The sequence below is a fragment of the Dysidea avara genome, chromosome 11 (genome assembly GCF_963678975.1).
Source record: "Dysidea avara chromosome 11, odDysAvar1.4, whole genome shotgun sequence".
NCBI lineage: Eukaryota > Metazoa > Porifera > Demospongiae > Dictyoceratida > Dysideidae > Dysidea > Dysidea avara.
Genome location: NC_089282.1, coordinates 89,423 through 101,909, shown reverse-complemented (window position 1 = coordinate 101,909; position 12,487 = coordinate 89,423). Strand labels below are relative to the sequence as shown.

General features: G+C 38.8%; 3 protein-coding genes across 6 annotated transcripts in view; 1 reads left to right on the top strand and 2 right to left on the bottom strand.

Annotated features, from left to right (window-relative positions):
- The window catches only part of LOC136239306 (cold shock domain-containing protein E1-like), an 18,946-nt gene extending 11,909 nt beyond the window's left edge, over positions 1–7,037 (bottom strand). For 3 of the 4 annotated variants that reach the window (XM_066030033.1, XM_066030034.1, XM_066030036.1), the window contains exon 1: positions 6,965–7,037. In XM_066030033.1, coding sequence (XP_065886105.1) covers positions 6,965–6,967 — 3 coding nt within the window. In that variant the 5' untranslated portion in view covers positions 6,968–7,037. The remainder of the gene's footprint in view (positions 1–6,964) is intronic. The other variant, XM_066030035.1, reaches the window with a different exon arrangement.
- Positions 7,014–10,499, top strand: LOC136239314 (nucleoside diphosphate kinase homolog 5-like). Its single transcript, XM_066030046.1, has 6 exons — positions 7,014–7,175; positions 8,253–8,350; positions 8,396–8,491; positions 9,944–10,044; positions 10,176–10,294; positions 10,342–10,499. The coding sequence occupies exons 1-6, from the start codon at positions 7,059–7,061 to the stop codon at positions 10,402–10,404; spliced, it is 594 nt and encodes a 197-aa protein (XP_065886118.1). The 5' UTR covers positions 7,014–7,058; the 3' UTR covers positions 10,405–10,499.
- On the bottom strand, positions 10,395–12,487 carry LOC136239311 (CTD small phosphatase-like protein 3). The gene is made up of 8 exons (XM_066030043.1): positions 12,167–12,487; positions 12,064–12,113; positions 11,947–12,008; positions 11,690–11,895; positions 11,068–11,217; positions 10,807–11,019; positions 10,660–10,755; positions 10,395–10,587 (listed from the first exon to the last, which is right to left on the bottom strand). Exons 1-8 carry the CDS (start codon positions 12,389–12,391, stop codon positions 10,516–10,518), a joined length of 1,074 nt encoding a protein of 357 aa, XP_065886115.1. The 5' UTR covers positions 12,392–12,487; the 3' UTR covers positions 10,395–10,515.

The window sequence follows — 12,487 nt, the reverse complement described above, 5'->3', positions numbered from 1 at the left end:
TAATCAAATTGAACTGGTTTTAGAGCAAAACACAATAACAAACTCATGGATAGCATGTGGTTCCGATGAGTGTCTGCACTTTGCCTTTTCTTTGTCTTCAATTAAGTGGTTGCCAGTGACTTCTTCTTCATGGAGAACTACACCAAGGCATTAACTTTTGTATCTACACTTCCCTTAGAGCAGCACATAATTAGACACTACAAAACTACGTAATTATAATGAACTTACAAAGCGATCACAAGGGATAATACCCTTAAATGTGATCAGAACACATTACCACGTCCCTTAATGATCAAATCTAGGTGACCACGCCCCTTAATGATTTAGCTGCAATAATCAGCTGCAGCTTTACTATAGAAAAGCAAGACATGGCATTGAGCCACGCCCCTTAATATATTGTGTAATACTATGGCATTGAATAGATGGTGTTGATAACATGTCAGTGAAGACATTGCTACTATCATTAATTATCTTGTTTCACTACTGGTTAACCTTTTTCATTTCACTACTTAATCCTGTGCACATGTTTTGAGGCTGAGAAAGAAAGCAGTCTTGGGTACACTAATACACTAACCCTAATGCTGGGTTAGAGGGTCAGTACACTATGTAATGAGATGCAACAATATATCGATATATCGCATATCGATCGTACGTACATTGAGGCCAAGATACATATCGATACAAAATTACATTGTAGTGTATCATGATAATATTATATTGATGTATCGAGGTGTGTGGACACAAGAAATGTGCTACATTTTAATGGCTGACACTATCATAAATCAAAAGTGTAATTATTATTTATTATCATACAGCAAGGGGTAGTCACTACCAATAGTTCTGTAGAACCATCTGTGACCGGGATCAAAATAAAATCAAACGATCAAGGGGTAAATTAGTACTGAATCAAGCAATCAAGATGTCCTAGAAAGTGGTGATTAAGGGGGCAAGCAACTAGCTTCCGTGAATAAAATTATGTGTTTCATATGAAGTTGTAAAACCAACACAGACACTGTTCTCTACCTGATGAATAAAACATGTTTTAGTTGAGACATTGAAGTTCTGTTTAGTGCAAATCTGAGTGAAATCCTCTGAAGTGTGTGCATACTACCGTATAGCGGGTTATTTTCGAAACAGAAATTTTTGTACAAGAAGCAAAATATGAATTTTGAAAGATTTTAATTTCGAAGAGTGCATATTTCGAAGTCCGGATGGATTTCAAATAAACGGAAAATTGTTTCATAAATTATGAAGATGCGTAAATGTTTGCCGAAAACTGACTTACTGATGGAATAATCCCCATTCCTGTACACTGGAGAGAAGACTGAGGGAGTCTCGGGTGGAGTGAACTCACTGGCACGTTCACGCTCAATCATAGCTAGCTCATAGTATCCTAATCACCATAGATTGTAGAGCAGACGGCATCAATTACCATTCTGGATCACCTGTTTTCTGGTTATTGGTACAGTAATGATACAGTTTACCCATTATCATCAGCAATACTGAGCTAAAACTCGAGGAATACACGAACGAATCACCAAAAGTTAGACGGTTGCTTTCACTTGTGGGAATTTATTTTCGAAAAACAACCGGACGTGGGAATTTATTTTTGAAGAGAAGGGCCTCTTCGAAATATCCAAAAATAAAAACCTTTCGAAAATTACCAGCTATACGGTATGCCGTGGTTACAAAACACTGTAATTTTAACACTAAAATTGATTCTCCTCCTACAGCTAATTGTGAAACTCCCCAAAAATTCTCGTAGTGACTTGTAACAGTATTATCTTTAAAAGTATGGAAATAAATGTTTAGATATGACCACTATGGCTTCAAAAGAGGAGACCACTGTTTTTCATAGAAATTTAGAGAGTTCTATAGCTCTTTTGATCGAGTGCTTCAAAAAATCACTTCCATAGTTTTGTTACAAATATACTTAGGTAGCAGATGACAAAGTTTAAGAAGCATAGAACTACACCTGTGAGACTAGATCCAAATCCCTTAGGTCTAAAAATAATACTAAACTGAGTATTATAGCCAGTACTTCTAACTGGAGATGGTGATTTAAGTACCACAAACACATCTGATACAAAAGGGGATGGAAAGCAAGCACAGATCAGTAGGATTTGTATATGAAGCCATAGGAATTAGTAGCGTGCCCCCTTAAGCTAGCTCGCAAACTAAATGAGAATTTACGAAAATATGTGCTAAACTATCAACAATCAAGGCTGTTTTTAAGGCAAAATCAAGTGATCAAGGTGTATTTTCGTTGATCAAAAACCTTGATCCATGGTTCTACAGGACTATTGGTAGTGACCACCCCTTGTACAGTATGATAGTACTGTATAGTGGGGATTGGTAAGAAATCATACGGTTTCGTGGATTTACGCACCTTAAAAAATGGCCTTGCAATAAGTTTTTATCAGAAAAAACCACCTGGAATACAGTAGTACTGCTGTAATGATGCTGTACCCTGGTTAAGCAAAGTGAAAAGTCAAATGTTTCAATGTACAGTGAGTTTTAAAATTTTCAAAATTCACCTGGATTTCATCTGCCTGCCTGCCTGCCTGCCTGCCTGCTGTAAGACCCGGTTGCGCTAGGCGTAAGGCTCCAGAAATTTCAGACAGCTAAGATAGTGACAATGGATTCATGAATCTATTACATTCTGTCCACTTCCAAATGCTGTTTGCTTTCATCAATCATTCGCTTCTCTGTCACAACCTGTCTCTGGTGCGCATCACAACCCAAATACGTGATTTTAACGAAGTGTGAATACGTGTGCGTAAGGCGAGGGAGAACGGGTGTAGCACCCAATGAGTTGTCTCCAGCATTATTTATTAATGATGGGTAGTCACCAGTTTAGCTTTTTGTGAAATAGTTAGCTAATAATGCCTTTGAGGGGCAGATCCACCTCGGGATCCAGACTCCTAAAAGCGAGGGTTCCACTCTTAATGGTGGGCTCTCCAGCGATGTTTTACTGTAAAATAATCAACATTTAGGCCATTAGAAATGCAGTTGAAGCCTTTAACAGTTGCTGTAATACTGTATAGCCTAAATATTTCGAGGGGCAAATATTTCGAGGTTGAGCAATGTTGCTAAAAAATTTTTTTTTGCAGATTTGCAAACACTCCCAAAATTTTATTTTTTGCAACATTGCTCAATCTTGAAATATTTGCCCCTCAAAATATTTAGGCTATACGGTACTAATAGCTTAAGGTTACGGAATAGTTTAAAATGTGTGGACAGAACAAATTACAAAACCTGCTTTAAACCAAGCAGGGATAAATAATTTCAACAACTGTGTTGTGTTAGCAATACACTGCAGAACAATGACTGTTCTTGGGCGTGTGGTCCACAATAGAGCGATGTTTTATAAAAACGCGCCGCCAAAAACCAGACTAACAGATTACTGAATCCTTATAATTTCAACACAAGTGACTAAACAACTAAAATATCTAGGTCCTGTGGAAGCAATTTTTAAAGTTACTGGTTGCATAGACGTTTTATTGAACTTTTAGTAGTATTTTCGAGTGAAACAAGCTCTTTGAAAGCTTGTATCTGAGTCACTGGGAAGAAACACGCCAAAAACGCTTCCACATGACCTAATAAATTTAATATACAGTATCACTATGCCCCAGAAATGCCAATAGAGCCTACAGCTTTTGCTGTATTTGGCGGCGGAAAAACATGGTAGTGACAGCTGGGCTGAGCGATGTACGGGCTGGCTTACTTGTGTTACTACAACAAATTGTACTGCACTGTAACTACATAAAAACATTAAATATGAAGGGCTTCATCTTCATTTAAAACTTTTCACGCTGCTAGCCTGGTTTTATGGGCTTTTCAAAAAGAATCGATAGGCATTCAAAATTTTGAATGATTGCCCGTGACTATACCGTAACCTTAAGACAAAATGATAACTATTTTTAGAGGCGATTATTACATACGAAGTAAAAATAGCTGCTTCAAGTGATGTCTATACAACAAAAAGAGTATAATATAGCTAGCTAGCTAGCTAGACAAAAAAAGTAAACAAACTAGCTATTTAAAAAATTAAAAATTTTAAAGGAAGTAGGGGTTAGTATGATATACATGCTAAGGAACAAGCTCAAAATGTTACAACTGAAATGAGAAATGATCCAGCAGTAAAAAGTAAGGAAACAAGATTAGACGACTACTCACTAAAACAAGACACACTTTAATCAGCGTTGTAAGTGGGTCAGTACTGTTGACCAGTTTGACCGAATAGTAATCTGGATGGGACCCGGATCTGACCCGCATGTGACCTAAAATAGAAGTGTGCCCCAAGAGCTAGAATAAAAGTCCACAAGTTCCACTAGTCAGCCCTACATTTTTTTACACTATAGAAATAATCGTCTGCAAGAAGTGAGTAGCTACGTATTATCACATGGGTGTGGCTCCACGTACGTATTATCAAGTGGGGGTGGCTCAGCTACCTACATTTCAAGTAGCAACACGGATCTGGTGATGCATGCATGCCCACAGAGCACAGCTGGTACAATTCCGATAAGTGGGTGTGGCTCTACATACCCTGCACAGACAGCAAAGCAGATTCCTGAATGGTGGGTGTGGCTCCACGTAGGTTTCTTGAGTGTTTACAACTGCATTTCCATCAATACAATCGAGCTTGTTAACTTATAGTCACACGTGATCTCATCCGGGTCAGACCCAGATATTCAGTGAAGTGGATAAGACCCACTTGACCAGAACAAAATGTGACCCAAATGACCCAGATAATCCGGATGACCCGGCCCACTTACAACGCTGACTTTAATCTCTACTTTGGGCTAATTTGATGGTCTCATTTCAAGATGCTAGCCAACAGTAGGGATTAAAGTGTGTCTCATTATAGCAAGTAGTCGTCTAATCTTGCTTCCTTACTTTTTACTGTTGGATCATTTCTCATTTCAGCTGTAACATTTTTGAGCTTGTTTCCTTACTTTTTGTAGCATGTATATTATACCAATTCCTACTTCCTTTTGAAATTTTTAATTTTTAAAATAGCTATTATTATTATTAGCACTTTACAGTAACCAGCACTGAAGGTCTGACAGCAACACGTGCTGCAGCCTTTGGATGATTACCGAACCTAACAAGAACTGGAAACTTTAAATGTGACCGGATTTCATATAACAAGGCTTCAACATACACAAAATCAAACTTACGATTTTACCAGAAATGGATTGCTGGTCTAATACACTATCATATTTCGCACTGTACTTCCTTCAGCACTGGCTTCTGTAGCAGCTTTCTTCCGACCCTGTCAAAGCCACGAGTGTGAGATTGGCACCATTAAATGGCCATGGCTTTGTGATAACGGTGTGTAGTGAGCTGGGACTTCACAGAGAGCTCGCCAATAGTGTTCTCAGTCAATTTGGAGTAATTTGAGGGCCATGGAGGGCCATGGAGAGCCCAAACTTGGCCTCTGGATTCCAATCGTCTTCTTACTTCATTTTATACCCGTATATTAAGACCACCATCCACCCCCACCCTCCCACCCTATTACTACCACCTGTGATATTATTACCCGCTCGAAAAAAGCTGCTCAAAACAAGGCAAATTTTGGGTATCAGAAATGTATACACCCACTCAGTGATAGCTAGTGAACAGATGAACAATTGGTGCAAATTTTGTTTGCACAGCTGTAGGCACTGGGAAGTTATTGCACAATGATTCCTTAAAACCGCCATATCTCCTAACAAAGCTTTGTGCGTCGAAGCCTTGTTTTGTCAAATTCAGTCACAAATGATTACTTAACCCAGCTAACAATAAGGTTTTTACTACACTTAAATGATCACTTAGTATTTTGGAAAAGAAAAAAGGCTGGTTCCAAGAAATAACTATATGTTTATACTCCACTTTGTATCATGCCATGGAGACAAATATATTGAGAGAGTAAACCATCATTAAGAAGTTAAAACAATTACATGTACCTCAGACATGTGCGACTATACTGATGCACAGTATAGGCATTAATAATACTAGTGGCTGTTCTTTGAATGCCAAATATCAAGATATAGAACACATTATAATATGTACCTCATTAATATGCGCAGCCACCTGTGAGACCACGATGGCCATCCTATTACCAAAAGTTTCTTAATAGTGCGGCCATAAAACAAAGTGGATTTTATTATATCAAGGCTTTCAACAAACTAACATGATTTTTTCACAGCTTTAATAAGGCACGCAGGAACAACTTTTGCCGTAATACCTTGATTGTCTGCTCAGCTCAAGGGGGTGGCACTTCAATATATCCTGTACTCCGATCTTTGTCCTCGGTCAAAGTGAAAGTCAAAAGTCAAGCTAGAATTTTGCAGCTGGTCAAAGAACAAGCATGATTCGTAAAGTGTATACCACGATTGATACTTTTAGAATAGCAACATGAACGTAATTTTACTAAAATATACAGAATTTTGGTCAAGGGACAAGCGCAAATTTTAGTAAAAGTCAAAGGTCAAGGCTTATTTTTCGAGTTTGACCACTTTGACTGAGGACGAAGATTGGAGTACAGGATATATTAATATTGGAGTGCCACCCCCTTGTCAGCTGGCCTCTTTAATGTTGTATTAGTTTTACCAGTTTGCATGGTCCTGCATTATGTGGCCACCGCCCTTATTAATGATGTAGTCTATTAATAGTATGGAAGATACGCTGGACCTGGTCACTATTATGGGACCAACTCCCTGCTGATGTAATTAATTCCTCTACCCCTAATGAGTTTTGTAATAACTTAAGTAACTTTTATGGTCACACCTGTGCGTTATAATCTTTTGATTGCTGCACAGTAATAAATATAATAATAATAATATAGGTGGCCATATTAATGAGGTGGTCGCTTAGTGAGGTTTCATCTCGGATATGTCCATACACTGTACAGGACCATCGACTTGAGATTAATCACCAAAACAATCTACCTTAATAATTACGACAACACAAAACTCACCATACGTGTGTCGTGGACTTGCGTAGGAGAAAATAGCTATACGATCGCACGAATAAGTTGGAATACAATAATGTTGTTATAGCAACATACAAGGATGGAGTCGCCAGTTGTTAACGTGGAGCGAACGTTGTGTTTAATAAAGCCAGATATCATTGAAAAGGCTGATGAAGTACTGCATATTATCAGAAAGAGCGGGTTTTATGTTGTCCAAGTGCGTTTGTTGTGTGCTTGTGTGTACAGGTTGAGCTGGATCCTGAAAAACAGCTAAAAATTAAAAGTGGATTTTTTTCTCAAGAGTTATTAAATGATTAGTAGTGACAGCAAAGGTGTCAACAGCAGACATGCACGGTTTGGCTCCATTAAAAGTTTGGGAAAGGGCTGTAATGTACTTCGTATTTTTATGGCTTCCCATTAGAAATGTATGATGAAAATTTTAATTGTCCGTAAATATTATGTCAAACATTTGAACAAAAAGATCTTGAAGTATTTTTAGTGGGTCAAGCAGTACTACAAATGAGCCAAGTTTCAAGATGGCGTGTAATTACATCCATGAGTTATTAAATGTTTTTGAGGATCCAGCTCAATGTGTATGTACTATAGTGCGTGTGTGTGTGGTGTAGTGTAGTGTATTTGTGTGTGTGTGGTGTAGTGTAGTGTATTTGTGTGTGTGCGTGTGTGTGTTTGTGTGTGCGTGCGTGCGTGCATGCGTGCGTGCATGCTGTGAGACATCACCAAATCAAACACTGGGGTTCCTACCTAGTCAAAGCAAACAACTAGTACTCCTATGTGGGACCCATATGTAAACTAGAGTCGGAGCAGCAAGATTTGTCAATAAGCCATTGGACTACTAATAAGTAGGGATGTCAAATGGATTTTTAAAAGTGTGACATTTAAATGCATGTTTTAACCACAGCATCTTGTACATTGATATATAGGTTTGCCACATTTGCTTGTGTAATAGCCAAACGAATAGGCAGTTCTCCAGACTTCTCTACTGAGCACCATTGGTAGCCATGGCACAAAACACAAACTAATTGCGTAGCATAGCCTGTAGGAGTTCAAATTGTATCTTGCACTGATGAAAACCACAACTGAAACACTGTTCTATGTGGCGATTGACCAAAATAGCCTGCTGTCATCGTACATATATACATATTCTAGCATTGGAGCTTACATGCATGCCTTGTTGTGTGTTGTGTGTACGTGTTGTAAGTACCAAGTATTAGTAAACAGTGCTCAGCTGTAATGTACATGTTTACTGTTGCAGTAGTGTATATTCCCAATCTAGTCGCGCCGATTCCACATGACTCCAGAGCAAGCTAGTGACTTCTATGCTGAACATTATGGAAAGATGTTCTTTCCAAGTCTGATAGCCTACATGAGCAGGTAAGCCACAACACTTCATTCATGTTATCACATGTTTTGTTGCAGTGGACCTGTATTAGCATTGGTTTTGGCTAAGATAGATGCCATTAGTCACTGGAAACAGTTGGTGGGGCCAGCTAGGAGAGACCAAGATCCCAGCAGGTAACACACTGCTAATTCACAAAACACAAGTAGTACTATCAAATTCTTTGTACAAATTCCTACCTACAGTGCTCCCTCCATTATCTGAACTCATTGGGCACTGGGTGAGTTCAAATAGTCGATAAGTGAAGTCCATTCATAGAACTCCATTAATACTCTAATGGAACGTATACCTTCATCAAATTTCTAATAGAACAGTTTTTGGAGAACAGAATGTTCAAACAATCAATGGTCAGAATTAAAGAAAGAACGAAAGAAAGAGAACTGGACTAAAGTGCTTATCCTGTACCAGGAGCCCATAAGCGCCGCAAGGGCTCCTGCCTGTACTCATCCAAACCAATGGTTTGGATGGAAGATTACTTACCAGTGTCTAAGATTACTCATCACCTAAGGAATGGGTTCCTAGTGAGGATATAGCAAGTCTAGCTGTTGTGGTTGCTTTAGTGCATGCCTAGACTGCATATCACTGAAAGAGTAGTGTAGGCCTGCTCTACATACAATGTGACTATTCCCTGAGATCCATTGTGGGAAAGTAATTTAGATGTTTTAAAATTTCAGTGTGAGAAAAAATTATTGTATATATCAATGTTAGTTGCACACTTATCACCACCAATATTCATATGCCGCTATATATGCAACTTTCACTTTTAATTGTGGGTTTTAATTACACATGGGTTTCCTTGGAAATGAAACTACAGCTATCAGACGACAAAGGTTTCCCAAAAACAGATTAATGTCAATATTTGTGTCGTTTACAGCACAGCTGACATGCATGCTAATAAGGCATAATCTACCCCTGCATATTAATGTGAGTACTAGACTAGCTGCCCTAGAAGCCTACTTTATGTCTTTCATGCGTAGATGTCTAGACTCATGTTACTGACATTTGGTAAAAGCCACAAACAGAGGCAATGGCTAGCACTGACACACGCTGTACTACTGCTGCTACATCAGTGATGTTAACATCTTAATAATATATTACTGCAGTTTGTGTTTGGGTAGCAGTGAACAAATCATAATTGTTCTGATGGAACATTTTACTGTTATAGGGTATGAATCACATGATCATTGTTTGTCATTTTCAACACATTTTTGAATTTATGAGAGCCTATGGAACCTATGCTGTAAATTTTTAATAAGGAAGCTAAGAGTTTGGGATAACTAGTTACTCTTGTAAGATATTTCTGTATTATTTTCAGGAAGTGCAGTTCTCTTCTTCCAGGAATAATAATCATGAAAACATATTATGAAAGTTAACAAACAAGTAACTAGTAATGTAACTTCCAGTTACTTTGTAAATAGTAACCAAGTTGACAAAAGTAATGACTACTAGTTACTTTTAAAGCAACTACTATACCCCAACTCTGCAAGCAAAACAGTTTCTGACCGTTACTGTACCAGCAATTGGAGCAACACCACACAGTTTCCATGGTACTTGTTTAATTTATGTAGTTTAAGAGCAATCTATGGAAGTGATGAGCAGAAGAATGGGTTACATGCAAGTGACAGTGCTGGCAGTGCAGCTAGAGAAATAAAGTTCATTTTCCCTGATAGTAAGTTATATAGTATAGTGCGTCACTGTGAGGGAACAGTGTGCCACCACCAGTGGTAGCAGGGACATAATTACCAGACCTGCATGTCAGTGGTAGAGGAGACACCTTGTGTGACTTCTTGTTATTTGTAGTGATACTGGAACCATTGCCCAACACAACAGAGGCTACGGAATACTTACAGAAGAACGTCAACCCGGTCTTACTAAGAGGACTAACTCAACTTTGTAAAGAGAAGCCAGCAGATGCTCTGGTCAGTGGCCCATATAAATATTAGTCAGTATATTTGACTTGACATAGGAGTGGCTGGCAGCTTGGTTGATTGATAACAACCCCAACAAGCCAACGACTGCTCACCATTGACAATAATGATAATACAATTCACCTGTGTTGTTTACAAGTACAAAACTATTAGCACATTAAATCAAAAAATAAGTAATAAGGTATAAAAAATAGAAGTGCACAGTGTTACCATTATGAAGGAAGATCAGGAGGTAATAGTTCATGTACTCTGTACAACTGCCTGATTGTGGGTCGAACATCGCCCTGTCAACAACACCCAGTTAGCAATCACACACATTGACAATTAGCACACGCAGTATACGTAACAAGACCAACCATATGACGAAGTTGTTGTAGAATGGGTAGCATTTTCATAAGCTCATTGTCATCACGTTCAGAAAACCATGGAGTAATAGGAATACCATTGGATAGCTGTAGAGGAAGTGATTTTAATGAGATAACATTAATAACCAGATGCCACACCTGGTAGCCAAATGCTACTGGACAATTATCAACTAGAATAGTCTTGGATAAGTCTCGGCCAAGAATTGATAACTCTTTGATGTATACATTATAAGGAGGTACATAGAGACAGTGTTCCCGGAACAGTCTATGGCGAACTAAGCGTCGGTCAGGGTCTAGCAAATTTAATAACTTATCAGCGTATACTCTCTTTGAGGCAGTAAACAGTATAACCTGTGGATCACAATGATGATAACATTACGTACCACTGATCACACTCACCTCAAAATGTTTGTTGACTTCCTCAAGGAATTCACGATAACGAGGACGTAACTTAACTGACACAAGATGCTGTTCCCCATCACAAGTGACAGGAAAGTTGAAGTCTTCAGCTTCTAGTCCATTAAGACTGCAGTGGACTAAGGTCTCGTCCTATAGTAGTTATTACCACTACTACTACTACTACTACTAGTACTACTACAGTATGTTCACGTTGAGCTGAATCCTGAAAAAACAGCTAAAAATTAAAAGTGGATTTTTCTCAACAGAGTTAACATTTCAGCCAACCAGATGATTATTGGTAACAGCAAAGGTGTCAACAACAGACACGTACGGTTTGGCTCCATTACAAGTTCGGGAAAGGGCTGTAATGGACACTGTACTTATATGGCTTCTCCATAGGAAATGTATTGTGAAAATTTCGATTGGCCGTAAATATTATGTCAAACATTTGAACAAAAAGATTTTGAAGTATGTTTAGTGGGTCAAACAGTACTACAAATGAGTCAAATTTCAAGATCGTGTGTAATTGCATCCATGAGTTATTAAAAGTTTTTGAGGATTCAGCTCAACATGAACATACTATACTACTACTACTACTACTACACACACACAACACACTTACCAAGTCTAGGGCTAGAGTATACTCTGGAGTACTACGTGTCTTGCGAGGCAACGCTGGAGGACGTAATGTGAGCTCCCATGGCAATGGAGGTAGACATTTAATGAGACAATATTGATCAGGTAGAAAGTAGCAATTTGGAGGATTGAAAACATTAAAGAAACCATGATTTGAAGTAGCTACTGCTGAACTAGTATCTTCATCTTGATCTATACATTGATACCATACAACTTCTCACAAACATTACAAAGTGACCTCACCTCCATTCTCATTCGTAAACAACGTGACCGCGGGCGAGAACAGGCTTCCTTCCAAATTATTTCTAAAAGGCGGGAATTATAAAGTTGACATCTGAATGTACTCCACAGCATAGCTACCTGTTATTATCGACGTTATTGTCTTCAATATCTGCGACATTTACACTGTTCTATAGTACAAAATACTTTAAATACAGGAAGTCGTACTGGTGTTAATGCTAACTTGTTGGATGTCAATTGGTGAGGTATCCTCTTGATACGCGGTCAACGCGCTGTCGTTGTTATTGTTGTTGCTGTTGTTTGACGACGGTATAGGCCGAAAATAGTTGTTGAGTCCGTTTCTTTTCTCAGGGCACACACGTTTACACTGTAAGTCGCAAGAACTCCCACAGTCATCGCTGTCATTTTCTTCACTGCCTCTCTTCCCTGGCCCACTAGTCGCTAACATGACGCGCTAGCGGCCCGTACACACTGCTACTCGAACTGGTGGGGGGAGGGACGTCATTACCGGTAGCGACGCGCGCATTTCTGGCAAATGAACCAC

Bases quoted from the DNA above. Each gene is read 5' to 3' on its own strand.
- LOC136239314 (XM_066030046.1), top strand. From the start codon at position 7,059: ATGGAGTCGCCAGTTGTTAACGTGGAGCGAACGTTGTGTTTAATAAAG. The intron at 7,176-8,252 runs GTGCGTTTGTTG...TTCCCAATCTAG, and splicing joins GCGGGTTTTATGTTGTCCAA to TCGCGCCGATTCCACATGAC. The intron at 10,295-10,341 runs GTCAGTGGCCCA...GACTTGACATAG, and splicing joins AGAAGCCAGCAGATGCTCTG to GAGTGGCTGGCAGCTTGGTT.
- LOC136239311 (XM_066030043.1), bottom strand. From the start codon at position 12,391: ATGTTAGCGACTAGTGGGCCAGGGAAGAGAGGCAGTGAAGAAAATGAC. The intron at 11,020-11,067 runs GTGAGTGTGATC...TGTGATCCACAG, and splicing joins AAGTCAACAAACATTTTGAG to GTTATACTGTTTACTGCCTC. The intron at 10,588-10,659 runs GTTGGTCTTGTT...TGTTGTTGACAG, and splicing joins TACAACAACTTCGTCATATG to GGCGATGTTCGACCCACAAT.